Source organism: Rhopilema esculentum, chromosome 10 (assembly GCF_057945365.1).
Source record: "Rhopilema esculentum isolate cy_ngs chromosome 10, ASM5794536v1, whole genome shotgun sequence".
NCBI lineage: Eukaryota > Metazoa > Cnidaria > Scyphozoa > Rhizostomeae > Rhizostomatidae > Rhopilema > Rhopilema esculentum.
Window position 1 is genome coordinate 9177761 of NC_142824.1, and position 24454 is coordinate 9202214.

At 35.5% G+C, this 24454-nt stretch overlaps 4 protein-coding genes across 6 annotated transcripts; 2 read left to right on the forward strand and 2 right to left on the reverse strand.

Moving 5' to 3' along the window:
• The first annotated feature begins 9 nt into the window (after positions 1-9).
• Positions 10-6676, forward strand: LOC135689149 (peptidase M20 domain-containing protein 2). 2 transcript variants are annotated; one of them, XM_065206287.2, is made up of 5 exons: positions 10-2929; positions 3361-3700; positions 5200-5412; positions 5758-6027; positions 6291-6676. In XM_065206287.2, the coding sequence occupies exons 1-5, from the start codon at positions 2864-2866 to the stop codon at positions 6674-6676; spliced, it is 1275 nt and encodes a 424-aa protein (XP_065062359.2). In that variant the 5' UTR covers positions 10-2863. The 2 variants fall into 2 exon arrangements, with proteins under 2 accessions (XP_065062359.2, XP_065062367.2); XM_065206295.2 differs by having other exon boundaries at positions 10-2809.
• On the reverse strand, positions 6659-16793 carry LOC148959282 (uncharacterized). Its single transcript, XM_089110642.1, has 2 exons — positions 16662-16793; positions 6659-11535 (listed from the first exon to the last, which is right to left on the reverse strand). The coding sequence occupies exon 2, from the start codon at positions 10356-10358 to the stop codon at positions 7698-7700; it is 2661 nt and encodes an 886-aa protein (XP_088966768.1). The 5' UTR covers positions 10359-11535; positions 16662-16793; the 3' UTR covers positions 6659-7697.
• Positions 13710-22756, forward strand: LOC148959283 (uncharacterized). Its single transcript, XM_089110641.1, has one exon. The coding sequence runs from the start codon at positions 13715-13717 to the stop codon at positions 16373-16375; it is 2661 nt and encodes an 886-aa protein (XP_088966767.1). The 5' UTR covers positions 13710-13714; the 3' UTR covers positions 16376-22756.
• Positions 17209-22448, reverse strand: LOC135689174 (uncharacterized). Of its 2 annotated transcripts, none has more exons than XM_065206337.2 (5): positions 22310-22420; positions 21785-21887; positions 20473-20668; positions 19922-20034; positions 17209-18031 (listed from the first exon to the last, which is right to left on the reverse strand). In XM_065206337.2, exons 2-5 carry the CDS (start codon positions 21869-21871, stop codon positions 17426-17428), a joined length of 1002 nt encoding a protein of 333 aa, XP_065062409.2. In that variant the 5' UTR covers positions 21872-21887; positions 22310-22420; the 3' UTR covers positions 17209-17425. The 2 variants fall into 2 exon arrangements, with proteins under 2 accessions (XP_065062409.2, XP_065062397.2); XM_065206325.2 differs by having other exon boundaries at positions 17211-18031; positions 22293-22448.
• Positions 22757-24454: the final 1698 nt, after the last annotated feature.

Consider the following 24454-nt stretch of genomic DNA (forward strand, 5'->3'; position numbering starts at 1 on the left):
TCATGTTCATTTTCATATTTCATTTTTTCATATTTCATTTCTAGGGTTGCCCTTCAACAAATTTGATTTACAAGGGGCCCTAACTAAAAAATAACAATAACAATTAATAATACTTTGAATAACCATATAAAACCCTAATTATAGCAGTATTCATATTTACATAAAATAAAATACAAGAGTTATAATTAAAATAAGAACAAATGTCCAAAAAATTGAATGTTTAAAACTACTCAGTGTTGATGTCTGCTTAGACTCAGCTGAGAGGCTATTCCACAGTTTTGCTCCTCTATAAGAAAAACATTTTTGCCCATTTGCTGTGTTTTTCCCGGGCAGTCTCAGGTCTGTTTTATATTACACAGGCTGTGGGAAGCACACTGTGAGGTACGGGTGAAAACGCTACATAGGTATTCTGGAGCCAACTCATGCAAGGACTTATAAACCATTGTTTTTGTTGGACAGTTTATAAGTTCTTCAATTGTCTTCCATCCCAGCTCTTGGATAATTGGTCTGCTTGGGGCATCAAAGCAACTATTTGTTATTACCCTTGCAGCACGATTTTGAAGTTTTTGCAATTTGTTAATTTTCGTTGAACCATGGCAGGCCCAAATAGAGCAACAATACCAAAAGTGAGGCTCCACTATACCCGTATAGAGAGTTTTCAGGATGCCTTTGGCAGGAAGGACTTGGCATATTTCAAGAACCCGACAGCTCTGGAAAATTTAGTGGAAACTGCTTTGATCTGCTTTTTCCAATCAAGAGAACTGTCGATCTGAAGGCCGAGTTATTTGGTTGTTTGGACTATGTCAAGCTCGTTGTTGCGTATCTTTAGGTCCAACTCCTCATTTTGACATTTAAGCATTTTATACTTTTGCTTTGTTGCAATAAGCATGGAATGAGTTTCGGCAACATTCAAAGGAAGTTTGTTGCCTTGCAGCCAGGTGTCTAATTTACTGAGGTCATTGCTTATAGCCTCATTCAGCTCAGTAATATCAAAGGATCGATGACACAGGCTGGTGTCAACAGCATACATGGATACAACTGAATCCTGGACAGTCTGTGGGAGGTCATTGGTATAAATGAGGAAAAGTAGAGGGGCCAAGACATGAGCCCTGTGGCACACCGGTTTCTATGTCCCTAACTTCTGAATCAATTCCGTTGACCCTACAAAACTTTTTACCCCCAGAAAGGTAAGAATTAAACCAAGATAGTTCTCTATTTTTTATACCAAAATGGTCAACAGTGTCAAAGGCCTTTTTTAGGTCAACTTTTACCAGACTCACAAACTGTCCAAGATCCAACCCACTGTACCAGTCATCAGTATTTTTGAGCAAACATGTTACAGTGGAGAAAAGGCACAAAAAGCCAGATTGGTTCCCTGAGAACATGCCAATTTCCTTCATGTACTGGTATAGTTGGTAGAAAACAAGTTTTTCAAAGAGCCTTTAGATGACAGGTAGACCGATATTGGGCGATAGCTAGATTTTTCAGTCCTATCTCCATCTTAATGGATGCATGTTTGTCAATGATCAGGGAAAATAGGCTGGACCAGAGATCGACCAGAACATTAATGTCATCGGCCCAGTGAGCATTTGCTCCCAACATGTAGCAGAAACATCAACAAGGAATGCTTCCTCGCTGAAATTTTTCATTTTGCGTGTTTTGGTCATTTTGTGGCCCTTTTCCATTGCACCATTAAATTTTCTGATGCAGTAGACCAAATAATGATCACTTATAGAAACTTTATGCACTCCTGAACCCGTTATGTCTCTGGTATTTGTTGTGGCAATGTGGTCAATGATAGGAGATGTGATCAAGGTTACCCTTGTTGGTTCACCAATAAGCTGTTTGAAGTCAAAGAGCCCATAAACATCATACAAATTTTTTGTGTTGTTGTCTCTGGGCTGGTCAGCTTCACATCCTGCAAGATCACAGAGTCTCCAAGGAGGATTATATATTTTCCCTCTCTGTCCAAATAAGATAGAACATGTTCTAGAACCAACATTGAAAGAACCAGGTGGTCTGTACGAAGCTACAACGAGAAATGGCTTGCTTTTGGTGGTTCTACTTCAATACAAATGAGTTCAGGGGCATCCTTTGGAACATCAGAACGTGGTTTGTATTTAGTAGAGTCCCTAATAGAACAAGAAAGAGCATTACACTCTTAGTTTTCATATTTACACTCTTATTTGCAAAAAATAAGAACAACGTAAGAATATGGCCAGCCTCAGAAGAATATAAATAAGAAAAAAGCGATGTTGTTTTTTTTAATTTACACTCGTGTTGACAAAAGAGTGCAGATTTTATTAGCCAGACAATCGTGCTGTTAAAATGTCTAACAAAATATTATTTAGTTGTCTTGGGAATAATTTATAGAACGTAACTTGTGAAATACTAATTTTAAAGTAAGAACAGCATAAAGGACACTCGAGCCGCAAATTATCCAAAAAATAACAACTTTGAGCCTTGGTCAACTTACGTTGTCATACCTCAGACTGATTTTGCACAATTAGAATGGAAGTATTTCGTATTGCTCTTTCATATCAAAGAGGCAATGATTAAAAAATCCTTTAATTTCATTTTACGACTTTATTCGATTCAATTTAAGACTTGGCTTTTATTGACGTTAGGGTATGTAGGAAGCTAGACTTGATTTTGCTCTAAGTCAATTTCATTTTCGAGAGAGGACTATTTATTTCCCTTCTGTTGACTTCTGCGAAGGAGACGGACGGCGGAGAGGGAAAGCGATTTCGCGGGAGGGAGCGGAAGTAAGACGGGTAAGAGAAATAAGTAAGAGAAATAAGTAAGACGGGTAAGTAAGAGAAATTTCGGCTCTCTTCTTTAAATTCTGTGTCTATCCAATAAAATGGAAAGAACAAGGAAACACAGCGGTGTCACAGACAGTAAAGCATCTGCGGGAAACAATCAAAAGGTGGTCAATTTTAAGTAAAATTCATTATTGTATTTTAATAAGTTTCCTAGGCTGGGTAAGATCTCTACAGGAAGAAGGGCATGGAATACTGTTTTGGTTTTCATTGAAAATTTTCATTGCAAGTAAAGCCAATAATCATGAAACTTGCATGCCATAAATTTTTTAGCTGTTTTTCTTTTTCTTGCACTACTGTCAAATAAGTAAAGTCATTTTTTCTCAGGCTTGTGGGCTTTTCGTGTTTCATCCCTGGCTCTGTTGAGGAGGTTGCCCTTCAACAACATTTAGCAATTATCTTTACTTTTCTATTGTTTTCTGGCGTCTATGGTTTAATATGAGAGTGATATTTACTGGAATTTACTTTAAATGTTTAAAGTACCCTCTCATGTTATTCATTTATGGCTAGTAATTTGGCAAATACTTTTGTTTTATAGGGGCAAAAATTGACATGCCCTGCCTCTGAGCTTATGCAAATTGGGATTGAAGAAATTAATAGCAAAGCAAATGAACTAAATGAGATTAGCCAGCAGATTTGGGAAAAGCCTGAACTTGGTTTTGAAGAGAAACATGCACATTCTGTCCTTACAACATACCTCAAGAATCAAGGCTTTGAGGTCCAAAAACATACTCCACTTGAAACCTCATTTATTGCAAAGTTTGGGGATGTAGATGGTTTAAAAGTTGGTGTTATGTGTGAATATGATGCCCTGCCGGGTATTGGTCATGGATGTGGTCACAACTTGATTGCAGAGGCTGGTGTGGCTGTTGCCATAGGTTGGTAATTTCTAATAGCTTGCCAGCCTGTGATTTGCTGCACCTGTTTCTCTATTTTTCTCTCTAAAATATTTAATTTGTGTTAACAGACCTATCAACTCATACTTTATTCAAAAGCACTAAAATTCATTATGAAGAAGTTTCTCATTTTAATTTTTGTCATTGAATGTTTGCCCAGCACAAAGTTTTACAGGTGTCTTGTTTGAACAATTCAGAAAAAATTCTGCTAATTTCCTTGTTTGGCCAAATCTCCCAGCTGTTCTAAAGAAAAAATAAAATATCTCCAGGTTTTAAAGATTTTATGTTGACAGGTGTGTGCTAATACCTGATAAAAGTTTTAGTATAAAACCAGAGTACACAATAATATACAGACCTGCTCTTTGATAAACCTTTTTTTGCTGGATCCTTCAAACGTGCAAGTTCTTTTTGTTACCACCTTCCCTGCCATGTGTTGTTACAATATAAACAGTGATGTTTATAATTCTGCGTAAAAGGGCTTATTATCTTAAATTGAATGAAACAAAACCATGCAAACTGTTAAAAAGGCTTATCAATTAAAATTTGCTTGCTTGATAAATTGAACAATTTTGAAAAGTGATGTTTAGTGAAAGGAACAAAACTGATTCAATAACTGAACAACTATTTGCAGAATTTTCCTTCAGACAAATGAAAATCAATTTTGTGATGAAGTTTGCAATTAAATTTTTCAAGGATTATAATCACTTTGAATGTATCTGTTTTTTTTATCAGCTTGTTTTGTTTCTTTGAATATAGTAATCTGTAGAAGCATGAATTTTAAAATTGATAATCTCTAATGCTGACACTAATAAGCTTGAAGAGGAAAATCCAGCATTCAGTAATTGTCGAAACCAAATTTTAATTTGCCAGAAGAAAGAGGTACAGGATATCTGTCCACAGGGTTCTATGAATCATGGGATAATATAATGATACCAAAAAACAACAACCAGGGACAGTGCTAAACAGGGAGAAACCATCTTATGTAAATTTTTGATGTTACATTTGAAAAGCAAAAGATTCAATAAAAAATGGAAGCTGGGTTATATTTAGCTCTGCTGTACAGAGCTTCATAATGAAACTTAAGGCAAACATTCAGGAAGTAGCTAAAAGCAGACAATTTTTGTTAATGGAAAAAATAATATCAATGAACATTTTTAAAGTATTTCTTCAAAGATAGAATGAGGGATCTAAAAATATGAGTCATTATAAATAAAATTATCTGTTGAGGGATTATCTTATCTTTTGTTAGCTGCAAAAAGATGCTTAATCTGACTATGTTGTTTGTTAACTTCACTGGATAGATCACATTTTGATATACTGCACTCCTATTAAATGATAGGCTATTTAGTGTTTGTTGCTCATTTCAACAACTTAATATCTGGTTGAAAGTACCACAAACCATAATTCCAATGTTCGGTATTAAGTTTTTTATGTACTCATCAACCATCGTTGTTTTAGACAGTACTGCTAAATTTTTCAAGGATTGAAGAAAATCATTGAGACATATTCAAGTCTCAAGGCTCAAATAGTTGTTTTTGGGACACCAGATGAAGAAGGGCAAGGTGGAAAAGTTTTTATGGCTGAAGAAGGATGCTTTGGTAAAATGGACATTTGTATGATGACACATCCAGGATCAGTAGACATGCCTGAGTTTGAAGTGCTTGCTGTTTCTCAGTTAAGCATGACTTACCATGGTTAGTAAGGAACTTTGTTGGAAGTAAAATTATTCAGCCAAATCATCTTATAAATTTGTTTATCATTTGCTGACTGGATTAGCTTTTTGTTACTTCCTTTGCTTACTTTCAACCAATGCTGCCAATATGTCTTTAGTTTTGTCTTCTTTTGAAAACAAAACCAATTAAAGTATAACAAGCCTCTGAAAACCTCCAACCAAATATGGTGTTGGACGCTTTTAGAGGTAGTGGCTTGTTCAGTATATAGAGTTACTGTTACACTATACTTTTAATGGTGGAAATTTAGCAAGAGTGGCTAATGATACTTTATCAATCTAATCTGTTACTTGGAACTTTGTTTGTTAGGAAAAGAGGCTCATGCTTCAATGTGTCCCTGGGTTGGCAAAAACGCATTAGATGCTGCAATACAGTGCTACAATAACATCAGTATGTTGCGTCAACAGATGCAGCCTGGTTGCAGTGTCCATGGAATTATTGTTGATGGGGGTGCTAAGCCAAACATTATTCCAAAAAGATCTGAACTTCATTACTATATTCGAGGACAAACCTGTAAGACTAGAGATGAACTAAACGAAAAAGTTTTAGCTTGTGCTGAGGCAGCTGCAGCATCTACTGGTGAGTATAATACCTCAGTCTTCTTGGATTCAATTTGCCAGCAATTCAAATATCTTAACACAAATTCACACCCAGTTTCATTAATCTGTCACCAGGAGTTTCTCCACCTTTCTGTTAATGACTGCAGCTCTTCCACTTACTTCAATACCACACTTTACTGACAGTGGCATAATTACTCAAAGTTCCACCTATATTTTGCCATATCAATTTATATGAATTAGAGAATGATGCTACAATGCCTTTGTTATTTTCATAATGCACAGGTTGTTTACTGGAATTGAAACCAATTGGTAAACCATATTCAGATATGAAGCAGGCCAAGTCATTTGTACAAACTTACAAGAAACAAGCAGAATCACTTGGTGTCTACTTCCCTGACTACAAAACCCTGCCATGTGATGGTAAGGATCTGTCAACTGGATCTACTGATATGGGTAATGTTTCTTACATAGCTCCATCTATCCACCCTATTTACAGTATAGGAGATCCATGCAATCACACAGTTGAATTTACCAGGGTAGCAGGTCTTCCAGAGGCACAAAAGCCAACTTTGGACTCTGCAAAAGCCCTGATGATGACAGCTGTGGAAATACTAACAAATGAAGAATTGTTAAGAACAATAAAGGAAGAATTCCAGGATTCTTATTAATAAAATGACTTCCCTGAATAAAGGTGAACTTTAACTTAAGAAAATCGCCAATGGTTTTAGAATTAAATTTTACTCTTCATATTAATATTATTAAAAGGCTTTAATGATGTGATTATATCCAAAAAGGGTGTGGATGTGTATGCAAATCAAACTCAAAAGGGTTTTGAAGCATTATCAATATTTAATAATACTATTATGGGGTATTCCATGTCAAATCAACACAGGTATGACACCCATGTACTCAGATTGATTCATAACTTTGGTCAGGTAGTCCCTTTTATAGTTTGAAAATACACAGAAAATTTCAGCTCAGTACCTTGTATTGTTTCCGAGTTATGAGATGTTACATATTGATGACCACACCCTTATGCGAAGAAAGCCACCGCCCATTTTTTACAAGAAATGGCTGTAGAATAATGGTCTGCAATCAAGTACTATACTTAAGATCCTGTTGAAATTATGCAATCTGATGGAACTTGCTATGGAGATTCCAAATATCACATGCAAAATTCTGTAAACCTCACAGTTATCATTCTACAGCTGATTTAAATTGAAATAGTTGGTTAAAATTTTTTCGCAAACATTGCATTCTTTAAGTGTAAATAGCCAAAATGGGTCCAAACAGATCATAATGAAATTTGACATGAATCAAGTTGACATTATGCTTAAACAGACTATGAAGTTTGGTGATGGTGTTCTGTGTGCTTTTAAAGATACAAAGGGTTTAAAAAATAGGTTTATTGTGTTTTTTGTGCACAGACGCTGACATACTGCTATGTTTCAAATACACATAATTAGCATTATTACTTGGTCTTGACCTGAAAATTCAGAATCAAAGTGTAAGAGAAATATCATAAATACAGACAACTCATTTATATCCAGAAACTCTGGAGTCATGAATTTTGTGCTAACAGAAAAAAGGATTTTGTAATAGAGCCGCTTTTAATCCTACACGGTGAATAATAAAATAAGGTTTAAATGTTAAGCAATAATTGAAATGTTTTTAGATACAAAAAGGTTTTTAGATGTTCTTGAGAAGTTTCGACAATATCTTTTCATCATCATTGCTCAACTTGTATTGCCTTCCAGTGGACGTAGACAGAACCTGCAGATTTTGAATGACTTGTTCATCTGGTAACCGGCAAGTGTCTTCTCTCTCTGGCCAAAAATATGACCTTGCGGGACATTTAGGATGGAGAAATCTAACCTTCACTTCACTGTCACCTTTATTTGTTTCTTCAATGAAGCCAACCCAGTACTGGAGATCATATTTACAAATTACAAAAGAGTTTATTGAAGTTGAAACCTTTCTGAAGCCAAAATTTATAAGAAAATCGAATTTTGATGAAAATTCTTTATCTGAGGATGTTAGCTTTGTTCCAATGCATGTCTTGGACAAAGGAAAAATATGATGATATGACCTTGTTCCAGGTACAGTTTTAGCCATTTCAAATCTTGGTTTCAATTCTTGTCGAACTACATCTGAATTCTCCTTTTCCACAAATAAAAACTTTATCCCATTAACCTCACTTTGGCAGAAATGAAACAGTTGATTCGCTGTTAAAATTTGGTTATCATATGCTCTTTGCAAGCTTGCTCTTGTTGCAATTCTTTTAACTGTGCCACCCAGTCCATCGCAAGCTGACTTGCCATGACTTGTTGCAAAGAATGACCAACAGCATGTGGAACCAAAATCTGAATAGTGATGGCAAATATTTACAAAATTTTTGCAGTTCTTATACTGAGCTGCACAACCGTCTGAAAAGTATTCAATTCTATTAAAGTTTGTTTTTTGTGCTTTTATGTATTTGACTGTTTCTTGAATTATAAAATACACCAGGCCAACATCATGATCTAGATCATCAGAGATAAAACACAAGGATTCAGATACCAAATCAAGATTTTCTTTGGTGTAAAGAACAATAGGGTGCAATGTGCATTGTGATTTATTCCAATGGAATCCTTGTACTTCGTCTTGAACAATAAATTGATAGTTTTCAGCAAAATCAAGAATAGCAATTACTTCATCTTCTTTCAAATTTGTTTTTCTTTCCTTTAGATATTCAGCCTGTTTTTTTGCAATGAAGGAATGCTTTGTGATGTTATCAAGCTTTTCCACAAGTAAATCAATAAAATCATCAACAGTAGCTGTTTGTTTAATCATTTCAGTTCTGTCAGTACTGCACCATTGATTAAAAATTATTTGCGCCTCTTCAGAAAAATCATCTCTTTGCAATCCAGCTACCTGCTCACTGTCCTTATCTGTCTCTGCTTCACACATCATGGTGTCACTGTTGTAACTGTCTTCTTCGAATTCTCCTTTTAATGTTCTTATCAGGTAATCTTTTAAACATCTTGTTCCTGGACAATTAACACACCGATGTATCATACACTCCCTGTTGTTTCTGTTGCACACAATCATTTCAATAAGTTCATGATAAGATTGTTCCAAATCTACTGCCTTCAGTAGCAGCTTTACATTCTGATGAATTGAACAAACACAGACTGAGTGAGCACCTGAAGACCCAACTGTGACACACCACTTGGGTCTCAACATGCAGAACTTGGAGAACCCTATCTTTACCTCTGGAAACTTAGTTTTAAAGACAGCATAAAGTTCATTCAGATTCATCATGATCAGTCTTTTTTGTCGATGTACCCCTCGTGAAATGCTAACGTAATCTTTCTTTCCTGGCATCTGCCGACTAAACTCATCATCACAGTAAAAGTCTTCAACAAGCTGGATAATTTCATTTGGTAAACATTTTCCCCTCTTCGTTTGTGGTTCTGATAAGATGCCCTTCTCTTTTCTTAATTTAAATGCACTTCTAACTAGATAATTTGATACATTGAAAAAGTCAGCAGTCTTCCGTATTGACCAAGATTTTGGTGTCAGGGTCAAAATTTTTATTATTTCTTTTCGAGATGAGGCCCTTATCTTCTCTTTCATTAGAAAAAGCAAGACATCAAAATCTTTTGCTTTCTGTTCAGTTTCGGTTAGTGTCTTTTCCTCCTCTGAACTTAGATCCAATTCTCTAGGCTCGACATCTATAGCCTTTGCCATTGTAATTTGCAGATCCAGCTGTTTTTGTCTGAATCTAGATTGAACCTGAGCTATCTTTCTCTTTCCGTGGGCAACTCTTGAATGAGATGCGACAGCATGTAATTTTAAAGGGCTGATGTCTTCTTCAATTAGAGATGAATTCAAGATCTCTCTGTTTCTGTCACCATCCAAATTTGCTTCAAAGTCAAGTACCTCTTCATCCGAATGTGGCAGAGCTTTTTCATGTTCATTAATCAATGTTTCATTAATATCTTTACGGCAGCTGGGACAAATTTTCTTGCCTGGAACAATTGATATTTTCCTCTCTTTGAGTTTTTTTGCCATCTCTAAAGTGACCTCACGCAATGACCCTTTTCCTTTATGGCTGTCTTTTTCCAAAGGGTTGCAGCATTTTTTTTGCCCAAGGTGGAACTTGTTGAGCAGCTTTTGTTCATGGTGTAGACATATGTTATGGCCTGTTATATTTTCAACAAAATTCGTTCGTAAGATAAGAGTCTCCTTTGAAATATCATCAAGAGTATCAATTTCTTTTAAACCTTTCAACTTGATAAATGTAAGCTTATGACAGGGGTCCTTCAGATGATACCCAATTGAGCAGGTTTCCTTTGAAGCTTCCATTTAATTCAATATGCAGTGTTAAAACTGGCCAAAATTTACCACAGTTTGCTGTTTCCACTTCTCAGAATCTGACTTTATGACTTAGCAAGCATGGGTTTTATAGTTTCAGGCAGCTAAATTTAGGTATAATTACATCATAACACATGACACATGACACCTTCAGATCTGAAACTAAACTTGGCCATTGCATCATTTCCATATAAATTCTAACAAAATGTGACAAATTCATGCCCTGACTTGCCTCTCAGCTTGCTTCTCATCAATAGCTGTCAACAATCCATTCATCCTATGGGTATGACATCACACCCCATTTCCTCTTGTAAATAATCTGCCTAGCAACAATGTTTACATAAAACAGGGCACCCTTTTACAATACTGGTAAGTTCCTGTGATAAAATTTATCAGATTAGTTTATGCATTGATATTGTACCAAAACAGGCAAGGTGGCACAGGGAATTCCAATAAGTTTTCTATGATTTTATTTATCTGTTTCCTTTTCAACGTGTGTTGTATTCATTGAATATCCTGTTTGAGTAGATTAGCCATAGGCTAGTTTATTGCAAAGCTGAGAGAGTGAAATTGTTTCTTACATGATAATAGTAACATTAATGATGAAGACAAGCCATATCCAAATTCAAAGCTTTCTACAATACCATCTGTACCCCCTTTTAATTGTTTGTTGTAGGAAAAAATATGGACAGACCCTGAACTTTCATACACAAATATATGTGAATTATGCTTGTTATTCATTTCTATTCTTTGTAAATCTACACAAGGAAAACTAAGCCATATTTTACAGGGTCATCCTACCCTCTTTATACTTTTATTATTGGGGTTCTGCTTGCTTTAAAGCTACAACAAAATATGCCTCTTAATAACTGAGATATAAATATAAAGTAGTACTAATTATTATGTGTATTTGAAACATAGCAGTATGTCAGCGTCTGTGCACAAAAAACACAATAAACCTATTTTTTAAACCCTTTGTATCTTTAAAAGCACACAGAACACCATCACCAAACTTCATAGTCTGTTTAAGCATAATGTCAACTTGATTCATGTCAAATTTCATTATGATCTGTTTGGACCCATTTTGGCTATTTACACTTAAAGAATGCAATGTTTGCGAAAAAATTTTAACCAACTATTTCAATTTAAATCAGCTGTAGAATGATAACTGTGAGGTTTACAGAATTTTTCATGTGATATTTGGAATCTCCATAGCAAGTTCCATCAGATTGCATAATTTCAACAGGATCTTAAGTATAGTACTTGATTGCAGACCATTATTCTACAGCCATTTCTTGTAAAAAATGGGCGGTGGCTTTCTTCGCATAAGGGTGTGGTCATCAATATGTAACATCTCATAACTCGGAAACAATACAAGGTACTGAGCTGAAATTTTCTGTGTATTTTCAAACTATAAAAGGGACTACCTGACCAAAGTTATGAATCAATCTGAGTACATGGGTTTCACAGAAGTGAAGGCTGTGTTGATTTGACATGGAATGACCCCTTCCCCCCCCAAAGAAAGAATCAATTTTTAAAAATCAGCAACATATCACTCCAGATAGGTCTATTTTTGAGAATTTTGATACTTTTTACCCTGTTTGTCATAGCCCTGTTTGTACCTTAAGATAACAATGTTCATGTTCTTACATTTGTTTTTTTTAAACAGAGGAGACTGTACCTTAATAGTCACTGCTGAAAACAGGCAGGGTTTCATGCCATGCTAAAATTTGTGCAAAGAGATCATGGTGTATGAGGGAGAGTCATTTGAAGAAACTAAGATCAGTACCATGTTTTTGAAGTTGGTTCTTAATCATTTGGAAAAAGTATAAGGGTCATTCCATGTCAAATCAACACAGCCTTCACTTCTGTGAAACCCATGTACTCAGATTGATTCATAACTTTGGTCAGGTAGTCCCTTTTATAGTTTGAAAATACACAGAAAATTTCAGCTCAGTACCTTGTATTGTTTCCGAGTTATGAGATGTTACATATTGATGACCACACCCTTATGCGAAGAAAGCCACCGCCCATTTTTTACAAGAAATGGCTGTAGAATAATGGTCTGCAATCAAGTACTATACTTAAGATCCTGTTGAAATTATGCAATCTGATGGAACTTGCTATGGAGATTCCAAATATCACATGAAAAATTCTGTAAACCTCACAGTTATCATTCTACAGCTGATTTAAATTGAAATAGTTGGTTAAAATTTTTTCGCAAACATTGCATTCTTTAAGTGTAAATAGCCAAAATGGGTCCAAACAGATCATAATGAAATTTGACATGAATCAAGTTGACATTATGCTTAAACAGACTATGAAGTTTGGTGATGGTGTTCTGTGTGCTTTTAAAGATACAAAGGGTTTAAAAAATAGGTTTATTGTGTTTTTTGTGCACAGACGCTGACATACTGCTATGTTTCAAATACACATAATAATTAGTACTACTTTATATTTATATCTCAGTTATTAAGAGGCATATTTTGTTGTAGCTTTAAAGCAAGCAGAACCCCAATAATAAAAGTATAAAGAGGGTAGGATGACCCTGTAAAATATGGCTTAGTTTTCCTTGTGTAGATTTACAAAGAATAGAAATGAATAACAAGCATAATTCACATATATTTGTGTATGAAAGTTCAGGGTCTGTCCATATTTTTTCCTACAACAAACAATTAAAAGGGGGTACAGATGGTATTGTAGAAAGCTTTGAATTTGGATATGGCTTGTCTTCATCATTAATGTTACTATTATCATGTAAGAAACAATTTCACTCTCTCAGCTTTGCAATAAACTAGCCTATGGCTAATCTACTCAAACAGGATATTCAATGAATACAACACACGTTGAAAAGGAAACAGATAAATAAAATCATAGAAAACTTATTGGAATTCCCTGTGCCACCTTGCCTGTTTTGGTACAATATCAATGCATAAACTAATCTGATAAATTTTATCACAGGAACTTACCAGTATTGTAAAAGGGTGCCCTGTTTTATGTAAACATTGTTGCTAGGCAGATTATTTACAAGAGGAAATGGGGTGTGATGTCATACCCATAGGATGAATGGATTGTTGACAGCTATTGATGAGAAGCAAGCTGAGAGGCAAGTCAGGGCATGAATTTGTCACATTTTGTTAGAATTTATATGGAAATGATGCAATGGCCAAGTTTAGTTTCAGATCTGAAGGTGTCATGTGTCATGTGTTATGATGTAATTATACCTAAATTTAGCTGCCTGAAACTATAAAACCCATGCTTGCTAAGTCATAAAGTCAGATTCTGAGAAGTGGAAACAGCAAACTGTGGTAAATTTTGGCCAGTTTTAACACTGCATATTGAATTAAATGGAAGCTTCAAAGGAAACCTGCTCAATTGGGTATCATCTGAAGGACCCCTGTCATAAGCTTACATTTATCAAGTTGAAAGGTTTAAAAGAAATTGATACTCTTGATGATATTTCAAAGGAGACTCTTATCTTACGAACGAATTTTGTTGAAAATATAACAGGCCATAACATATGTCTACACCATGAACAAAAGCTGCTCAACAAGTTCCACCTTGGGCAAAAAAAATGCTGCAACCCTTTGGAAAAAGACAGCCATAAAGGAAAAGGGTCATTGCGTGAGGTCACTTTAGAGATGGCAAAAAAACTCAAAGAGAGGAAAATATCAATTGTTCCAGGCAAGAAAATTTGTCCCAGCTGCCGTAAAGATATTAATGAAACATTGATTAATGAACATGAAAAAGCTCTGCCACATTCGGATGAAGAGGTACTTGACTTTGAAGCAAATTTGGATGGTGACAGAAACAGAGAGATCTTGAATTCATCTCTAATTGAAGAAGACATCAGCCCTTTAAAATTACATGCTGTCGCATCTCATTCAAGAGTTGCCCACGGAAAGAGAAAGATAGCTCAGGTTCAATCTAGATTCAGACAAAAACAGCTGGATCTGCAAATTACAATGGCAAAGGCTATAGATGTCGAGCCTAGAGAATTGGATCTAAGTTCAGAGGAGGAAAAGACACTAACCGAAACTGAACAGAAAGCAAAAGATTTTGATGTCTTGCTTTTTCTAATGAAAGAGAAGATAAGGGCCTCATCTCGAAAAGAAATAATAAAAATTTTGACCCTGACACCAAAATCTTGGTCAATACGGAAGACTGCTGACTTTTTCAATGTATCAAATTATCTAGTTAGAAGTGCATTTAAATTAAGAAAAGAGAAGGGCATCTTATCAGAACCACAAACGAAGAGGGGAAAATGTTTACCAAATGAAATTATCCAGCTTGTTGAAGACTTTTACTGTGATGATGAGTTTAGTCGGCAGATGCCAGGAAAGAAAGATTACGTTAGCATTTCACGAGGGGTACATCGACAAAAAAGACTGATCATGATGAATCTGAATGAACTTTATGCTGTCTTTAAAACTAAGTTTCCAGAGGTAAAGATAGGGTTCTCCAAGTTCTGCATGTTGAGACCCAAGTGGTGTGTCACAGTTGGGTCTTCAGGTGCTCACTCAGTCTGTGTTTGTTCAATTCATCAGAATGTAAAGCTGCTACTGAAGGCAGTAGATTTGGAACAATCTTATCATGAACTTATTGAAATGATTGTGTGCAACAGAAACAACAGGGAGTGTATGATACATCGGTGTGTTAATTGTCCAGGAACAAGATGTTTAAAAGATTACCTGATAAGAACATTAAAAGGAGAATTCGAAGAAGACAGTTACAACAGTGACACCATGATGTGTGAAGCAGAGACAGATAAGGACAGTGAGCAGGTAGCTGGATTGCAAAGAGATGATTTTTCTGAAGAGGCGCAAATAATTTTTAATCAATGGTGCAGTACTGACAGAACTGAAATGATTAAACAAACAGCTACTGTTGATGATTTTATTGATTTACTTGTGGAAAAGCTTGATAACATCACAAAGCATTCCTTCATTGCAAAAAAACAGGCTGAATATCTAAAGGAAAGAAAAACAAATTTGAAAGAAGATGAAGTAATTGCTATTCTTGATTTTGCTGAAAACTATCAATTTATTGTTCAAGACGAAGTACAAGGATTCCATTGGAATAAATCACAATGCACATTGCACCCTATTGTTCTTTACACCAAAGAAAATCTTGATTTGGTATCTGAATCCTTGTGTTTTATCTCTGATGATCTAGATCATGATGTTGGCCTGGTGTATTTTATAATTCAAGAAACAGTCAAATACATAAAAGCACAAAAAACAAACTTTAATAGAATTGAATACTTTTCAGACGGTTGTGCAGCTCAGTATAAGAACTGCAAAAATTTTGTAAATATTTGCCATCACTATTCAGATTTTGGTTCCACATGCTGTTGGTCATTCTTTGCAACAAGTCATGGCAAGTCAGCTTGCGATGGACTGGGTGGCACAGTTAAAAGAATTGCAACAAGAGCAAGCTTGCAAAGAGCATATGATAACCAAATTTTAACAGCGAATCAACTGTTTCATTTCTGCCAAAGTGAGGTTAATGGGATAAAGTTTTTATTTGTGGAAAAGGAGAATTCAGATGTAGTTCGACAAGAATTGAAACCAAGATTTGAAATGGCTAAAACTGTACCTGGAACAAGGTCATATCATCATATTTTTCCTTTGTCCAAGACATGCATTGGAACAAAGCTAACATCCTCAGATAAAGAATTTTCATCAAAATTCGATTTTCTTATAAATTTTGGCTTCAGAAAGGTTTCAACTTCAATAAACTCTTTTGTAATTTGTAAATATGATCTCCAGTACTGGGTTGGCTTCATTGAAGAAACAAATAAAGGTGACAGTGAAGTGAAGGTTAGATTTCTCCATCCTAAATGTCCCGCAAGGTCATATTTTTGGCCAGAGAGAGAAGACACTTGCCGGTTACCAGATGAACAAGTCATTCAAAATCTGCAGGTTCTGTCTACGTCCACTGGAAGGCAATACAAGTTGAGCAATGATGATGAAAAGATATTGTCGAAACTTCTCAAGAACATCTAAAAACCTTTTTGTATCTAAAAACATTTCAATTATTGCTTAACATTTAAACCTTATTTTATTATTCACCGTGTAGGATTAAAAGCGGCTCTATTACAAAATCCTTTTTTCTGTTAGCACAAAATTCATGACTCCAGAGTTTCTGGATATAAATGAGTTGTCTGTATTTATGATATTTCTCTTACACTTTGATTCTGAATTTTCAGGTCAAGACCAAGTAATAATGCTAATTATGTGTATTTGAAACATAGCAGTATGTCAGCGTCTGTGCACAAAAAACACAATAAACCTATTTTTTAAACCCTTTGTATCTTTAAAAGCACACAGAACACCATCACCAAACTTCATAGTCTGTTTAAGCATAATGTCAACTTGATTCATGTCAAATTTCATTATGATCTGTTTGGACCCATTTTGGCTATTTACACTTAAAGAATGCAATGTTTGCGAAAAAATTTTAACCAACTATTTCAATTTAAATCAGCTGTAGAATGATAACTGTGAGGTTTACAGAATTTTGCATGTGATATTTGGAATCTCCATAGCAAGTTCCATCAGATTGCATAATTTCAACAGGATCTTAAGTATAGTACTTGATTGCAGACCATTATTCTACAGCCATTTCTTGTAAAAAATGGGCGGTGGCTTTCTTCGCATAAGGGTGTGGTCATCAATATGTAACATCTCATAACTCGGAAACAATACAAGGTACTGAGCTGAAATTTTCTGTGTATTTTCAAACTATAAAAGGGACTACCTGACCAAAGTTATGAATCAATCTGAGTACATGGGTGTCATACCTGTGTTGATTTGACATGGAATACCCCGAAGGGGATTCGTTGTGGTCATAATACTTTTTCAGAAGTAGCTGAAAGTTTTTCCTTGAGAATATCATTAGAGAAGAAATTTATACACACATTAAAGATGTCTATTACCCTTATTGAAGGCACATTCTGCTAAAAAATTAAAACTTGAATCTCTTAAATGAGAATTTGTACAAATAGTGCTTAAATCCAGTTATAGAAATTGGCACATGAAGTCTCCCTTGCAGCATCAGAAGTCTAGCTTTAGTATTTCAATTTTTGAATCTAAACAGCCTATTACAATGTATTTGTTTGAATCTTCATGAATCAGTATGTCAAAAGTATGAATCCAGTCAACGGTCTTGTACCTAGTAAGTTCTTTGCCATCCTGTAAAATGCTGAGAAAATTAAAGTGTCCACTGCAAATCAATAAATCAGATCCATCATATGCACCTCTAACAACATGGATATTTGTTATTCTGGTTCCAATGTTACCATATTGAACAATATTTGGTCCAGAAACAATTAAGATCTTTCCATCTGCTGTACCTACAGCGATCTGGTCATCCATTCTGCCTTGCAGTCGAGTCTTTCTTGTTGGGGAGGAAAATCCTGGTGTAGAAGTTACCATTGGTGTGGTTGGAACTGGGGTCAATATTGGATCCATTGGTATGAAATAACCAGAGCACATGCAGAGAGCCACTGATGGTAGTTTTAATGTTCGCACCAAAGTACCTGACTGAAAGAAATGTAGGCAACACTTGTTATCAGCAACAACTGTGTAAGTTGCATCAGTTGAGCCAGATACCAGATGTTGATTGAGTATGCTTGTAATTTCAAAAGATGTGATGGCTCCCTGAAAATTGAGAAAAAGGTGCTTAACACAACATTTTTCATTTTATCATTTTATAATTGTTTGCATTTAGCAGGACTTTGTTCTAATGGTGTTCAAATAGTACATTGTTCTATGAATAATCCTGTGTATTAAAACAAAAATATACACAGGAATGTCAGTATGTCATCATGTGTATTTAGAGACAGCATCAGCAAACCAACTTGAGATTTTATATAAAAGTTGTTTCAAAACGAAAATATTCTGCACAAAGCAAACAATTTGGATACCCTTTAGAGTAAATTTATCAGAATTTTAAAACTTGTTTGCAATTTGCCTAAGTTTATACAAAGAAGATCAAAAATATCTTAAGAACATGCATTATATATCTGGCATATCCAGAAAGCATATTTGAAAATAAAAATTGGGAATCTTCAATCCCTATAACTTCTCTTTAGATTTAAGAACAGTTGCTAGCGGCATCATGAATTTTTTAAAACATGTTTCTGCAAAAATTATGATCATTCTAAATGGCAGGGGCGGCGGGCAGTGTTATTACCGTTATTACTGTAATAACACTTTTTCCAAAGTCTTTATCAGTTTGGTGCATTCATCTGCTAGACACAACCAATGACGTAGAAATAATATGGTATCTGTCCTCTATTCATCTGAAGGGGATGATAATTACCTGCTAATCCTTAACCACAGGAAGCCTATTATGTTTTTCAATGGTATTTCAAATGGTTCAAAGCTAGTTCGAGGCTCCCGGTCTCATTATTACTTTCGCGTTTCTAATAACGGAAACAGCAAAGTCTTTGTCACGGGACTCACCGATGACGTAAAATTCAATTGTTCTTGGTCCTTGAAATAAAGGAGCCTAGCAGCCCCGTTCTTACTTCTGGGATTCTAATAACGCGGCCATTTATCTTTTGCCAGTGCTGTTTTATGATTTTGCTTGTAAGTTAGCTGTTTCAAAATGAATCGTGTTGTGAAAGATCAAGTGAATGACCATCGTCTGGGTGTTCAAAGTGTTATTATTTTGTATCTCTAATTATTTTGAAACAGGTTGAATTAACTCACTAGCAACGTCTCGAACTGAAAGACCGTGCCAGATATATCTCGTCGTGTATTTTTCTATAATAAATTTTTAGCCTGCATCCTTTCAAATTTTATTTGTACATTTGTAAACTGTAGCTATTCAAAATGTTGCAAGTTGCTTATGTAAAGGCATTTAAAATGAATGATGAACTGAACTGAACCTTGAATGTATTCAGAGGGCTTTCACGCAGCGGTTTCCGTTATTACAATCGCGATTCTAATAACAGGCCCACATGGTGGCTCAGAGGAAGGGGCCGCCAAATATTTTTCACGACTAATCACCACTCGAAAGCCCTTCAGACAAATGTTACAGCCCTCCAGTTTGTTTAAAAAGACCAACAGGAAATCAGGCTCTTCATAGATTTCTTTTTGATATGCTAGCAAGGAAGTATCTGCATTTATTTTCTAGGAGATACAGCACTAAAATTGCCAATTAACTTAAAACTTTCAGCATTCGCTCAGATTCTTAGTTGCTTACAAAAATGTGTATACCCGACCAATTTATGTCGACTTTTTGTTTGTTGTTTAGAGTCAATTGAAGATATGCATATTTCCCCAACGTATGGCTGGGCCAAATTGGGAGGGGGTGTTGCAAAACCCCTATACCCCTCCAGCTGAGGAGGTTCAAAATTCCTTCATAAAGAAATTGTTAATTTTCCTTTTTCGTGCATTTTCCATACGTTTGAAAAAGTAATACCAAAAAAAATTTACTCCCAGCCGCCCCTGCTAAATGGTCAATCTTATAGACAGGATGCAGCTGTTTAAAATATTGCTTGATGCCTGCTGCTTGAAGGTTATTTCTGCATACTTGAATACCTGGCATTTTTCCTGTAGTATGTCAGGAAGTCTCAGCTTCCATAGAGTTGAATAGGGAGATACTGCAAGAACAGTTCCATCCAGGGAGCCAAGTAGAATTTTCATGTTTCCAGCTACAAGAAGGAAGGAGTTTAATCATTATAATATTATTGGGCCACCACTCCAAAATGATGAATCAAATTTGATGCGAGGAAAGCATAAAATAAAGTTGATGACCGATATATGAAGGTGAAGTGGCTTAGAATACTTATTTCCAGGTTCAAGTGATGAGAGTCATATTTCACAACTAAGTTCAACTATAGGTTCAATCTAATCAAACTGGATCCTGACTGGCAAGCATGAAATGTGTTACTCATTATATTGGGGAGGATTCCAGGAAAGGAACTGGTCATCAAAGTTTTGGTTCAGAAGAGGTGCTCTCTAAAAGGTTCTTCTGTAGATACAGACAGTAGATGAGATTCACCTTCTATCAACATATACAAATAAAATTGAGATTTCAGAAATAAACAGCTTTGGACAAAATGAATGTAAAAACTTCCAAGGTTGGTTACCTGAGTCTTTTTCAATTGTTATTGATGCAATACTGCTTTGTATCAAGCTTCTTCTACTCAGTATCTGGTTGTTTGTAAAAATTGTCAACATCCCCTTTGAGTCTCCAACAAGGATATCAGTAGAGTTAAAATTTGTAACATTTTCAAAACATATTCTTTGGATTGGACCAGACTTTGTTTCAAGTGAATGTCCCTTCTAAAATAGATATGTACATATTCATCACTTACAAGAATTTTTCTTGCAAATCTATGGATGGTAATCAAATTTGGCTTAAAGAGGTATCAACACAAAAAATTGGTATCGCCAAAAAATATTTTTCATCCTTCTAGTATGTTATGTGAACAGCCAAGACTATGACAAAAAGGTTCAATGTTGTCTGTAATACAGAAAGAGTATCTAATTTAGGGGAAGAAATTTAAAGTTTAGCAAGGGTACAAGTGCCTGCGAGCGCGGGTTGCCTGGAGGTTGATATCAGAAGGTTTAAATGACGCGTGATTGTCCTCACGCTTGCTAAAAATTGAAAACAATCAACTTTGAACGAACATGGCACAGAAATGAGGAGAGGAATGAGTTTTCAATTCTGGACAAGCTGTCACCAGTGAGGGGTAGCAAGTAGTATAATTCTATCATACATAGGTTTGAATTCCATTATATTCATTTTATAACAGGAAAATTTAGCATCTAACACCTAGTAGGTGTAGAAGAGGTCGGTTGGGAGCGATTCAAGACTTTATTTTTGACCGATTCAATTCTTTCTTGGTTACATCAACCTTTTTAATTTCATGGAAGTGAGCAGCCATTACTGCTAGGTAGAGGCTTGCCTTGTGCCAAGAAATCCCCATCGATCGAGAGCTTTCACAATTATTTTCAGATATCAAATGATCAATCAATTATTTGTTGATGACCATAGGACCATAAAAATACCAGGTTACCAAGAATTCAATCGTACTGGGTTCTCTTGATTGTTTCTCACAAAATGTATGTGATACAAAGTATGTAAAACCATTTTTCTGTATAACTTTTGTCTCCACTTCATAAGACCAAAATCCTTTTGCAATTTTCAAGGGTCGAAATTTTGCATTGGTACCTCTTCAAATACCAGGATTAGTTTCTAACTGCTAATACTAACTGCTAAGTCCCTACCACAGTATTTAGTGGATCCTAGTAAATTTTTATAACCCATCAATACATCCTGGACCTAATGAATAAATGATTGACAGATTCCTGACTTTCCATTAAACAACATCCAGTCAATAAGTCATTAACTGTCTATCACAAAACCAGGTATCAATTCACTTATTCTATACTCACAGTTTCAAATCCTGATAGTAATTTTGATCCTTCGTTTATGGTGCACTGATGTACCTTTAAAATGCCATCTTCTCCCCCAGTTACCATTGACGGAAAAATGTCTCTTGAGAAAAGAAAATTATGTTACCTCGATTTGCAATAAACTAAAGAAAGATTTCTAAAGAAAGGTCAGTGGCCTTCAACCAAACGCTCAGTACGGGCATGTGACTCTGAGAAAGGCGCAAGAGACTCTTTGTGGTGATACGAGGGGATGAATCAGTGTTCTACTGGATCTCTTTCTTTAAAATCCAATATTTAAAAGATTAAACTACATTAAAAGATAAAAGTACAAGATTTAAAAATCCACAATTTTCAAGAAGGTCATACCCATATCTCTAAATGCCACACCTTTCACCAGATGTGCAGGGTTATTTTATATAAAATCTTGGGCCTGTTTATTGTACTCACAATCCTCTATACTCTGGGTTATAACAATGCAATAATTGCAATCAACTTTGGAAAAACTTACTTAAATACTTTCCCTACTTTTAGCACATTGAATTTATGATCAACAGTTTCTGACCAAATTCTTTTAAGTACATTGTTTTTTCCATTTGCAACGGAGCCTTCTTGTGATGGAGTACCGGCCATTTTCCTGTTCCCGCCAGTCTCGTAATCGATAAGAGATTATTGGTAACCATAGAAATAGTAGCGCTAGAATGCGTGGTCTATCACGTGACGCGTGCGAACTATGGTGAACCAAAATGGTAGCAACAAGTTGGCAAAAAAATACGCGGGAAATCACAGCGGACAGTATAGCCTACCCCTATCACCGTATACGCGCTTGAATTTCTAATTAATCTAATACACTGTTGCTAACTTTGAATGATAATTGAACTTTGATAAAAGAAATGGTAGTGTCGTGTGCTGCTTTCGGCTGCCAGAATCGATGGAATCCTAAAAAAGACTTGCTTCCCGGTCAAACAAACACAAGTAAGTAGGCCCGTTGTGTGTACTGTATTTCTCGTTATTCTTGATAGGAATTTGAATAGAAAAAAAATATCTTCCAAAAATTCTATGATACTTTTATTAAGTATTCGAAATGATTTTCATTAATGATATTTCTACTATGCTCACAAACAGACAGTAGGTACATAAAATCGGGAGGGCAGTAAACCAAATTAAAAGTCATCTTATGGTTCGTGGCATTAATTCTTCAAAGAGGGTGCAATAGGTGAATTTACTCGGATGCCGAAGATAAATTTTCCTACAATTTCTTACATTGTAGCAAAGTTTCCTAACAAACTTTGGTGGAAGGGGGGGGCATATAACGTATTCTTATGTATTTCAGTAAATACATACTTAAATATGCGGAACCATATATCTCTTTATTTAATGAGTTTATGTGGAAATGCATAGATAGGTTAAAATTTCCATTCCTATTCTGTTTTTTATACAAGATTATAATAAGCAGGGGTGGGGGGGGGGGTGGGTTGCGAAAAACTACTGACCTGAAGAAATACCATGGTATGTCCCTATTGGGTACTTTTTAACAATTAACCTAAATGCAAAAATATTGAAACAGCTCATAAGTGAAGCAATTAACCTCATTGCTGAGAGAGGAGCTAAAGTTCATGCAGTCATCTTTGATGGTGCTCTTAAGAATGTTAGCATGGCTGAGAAACTTGGATGTGATATAAAAAACCTTTGCACATAATTTCCACATCCGTCAAACCCCAATGAAAAGATCTTTGTAATTCTTGATATCTGCCACATGCTGAAGCTTGCAAAAAATGTCTTTTCCACCATCAAGATCTTTTGTACCCCAGGTGGACAAAGAATATCTTGGATGTATGTTCTTGCACTCTATAGAACACAAAAAATGACATACTAAATCTTGCAAATAAACTTAAGGCAAAGGATTTTCAGTGGCAGAATCACAAAATGAAGGTCAGTGTTGCAGCACAGACTTTAAGCCATTCTGTGGCATCTGCAATAACTTTTTTGAGAAATCTGGGGTTGAAGGAATTTAAGGACAGCAAAGCAACCTGCGACTTTATCCTTCTGATGAACAATATCTTTGATATGCTTATCGCAAAAAGTGAATTTGGAAAGCATACAAAGAGACCTGAAAACAACAACGCTGTTTACATATATTAATTTGAACTGGAAAAAGTTGATTCAAAACTTCGAAATTTTATCAGAGACCTAACGGCTGGGATTTGATTTCAAGGTAATTTAAGCAAATTTTGTTCCAAGTCTTGAATGCATCAAGTTTCAACAAGACTTTCTAGACACTGAATCACGCTGTTGTTGACACTTTTGTTTACCAGTAACTTCCGCGTTTCTGCTGGCCAAAAACTTGAGGAATTTATTAAGTACTACTCAAAAATAATATCGCATACCCATTTATAATGGTTAAAGGTTGTCTAATAATAATGAACTTGAATGAATAAAGCCATAATTAATTACTAAGCTGCCATAGGAAAGGAAATTTGGTAAAGAAAGGAGTCCAAACAAAATACGAAGAAAAACCGTAAAACGACTCGCTGTGGCGTATGGAAAAAGTAAAAACGTCCTTTACCTTCTTCTATTTTGGCGCTGGAAAGGTTTCATGAAATTTTTCTCCTCATATCACCACGCAGAATCGGTAAGTCCATAACTTCTTATTCGTGTACAACGTACGCCACA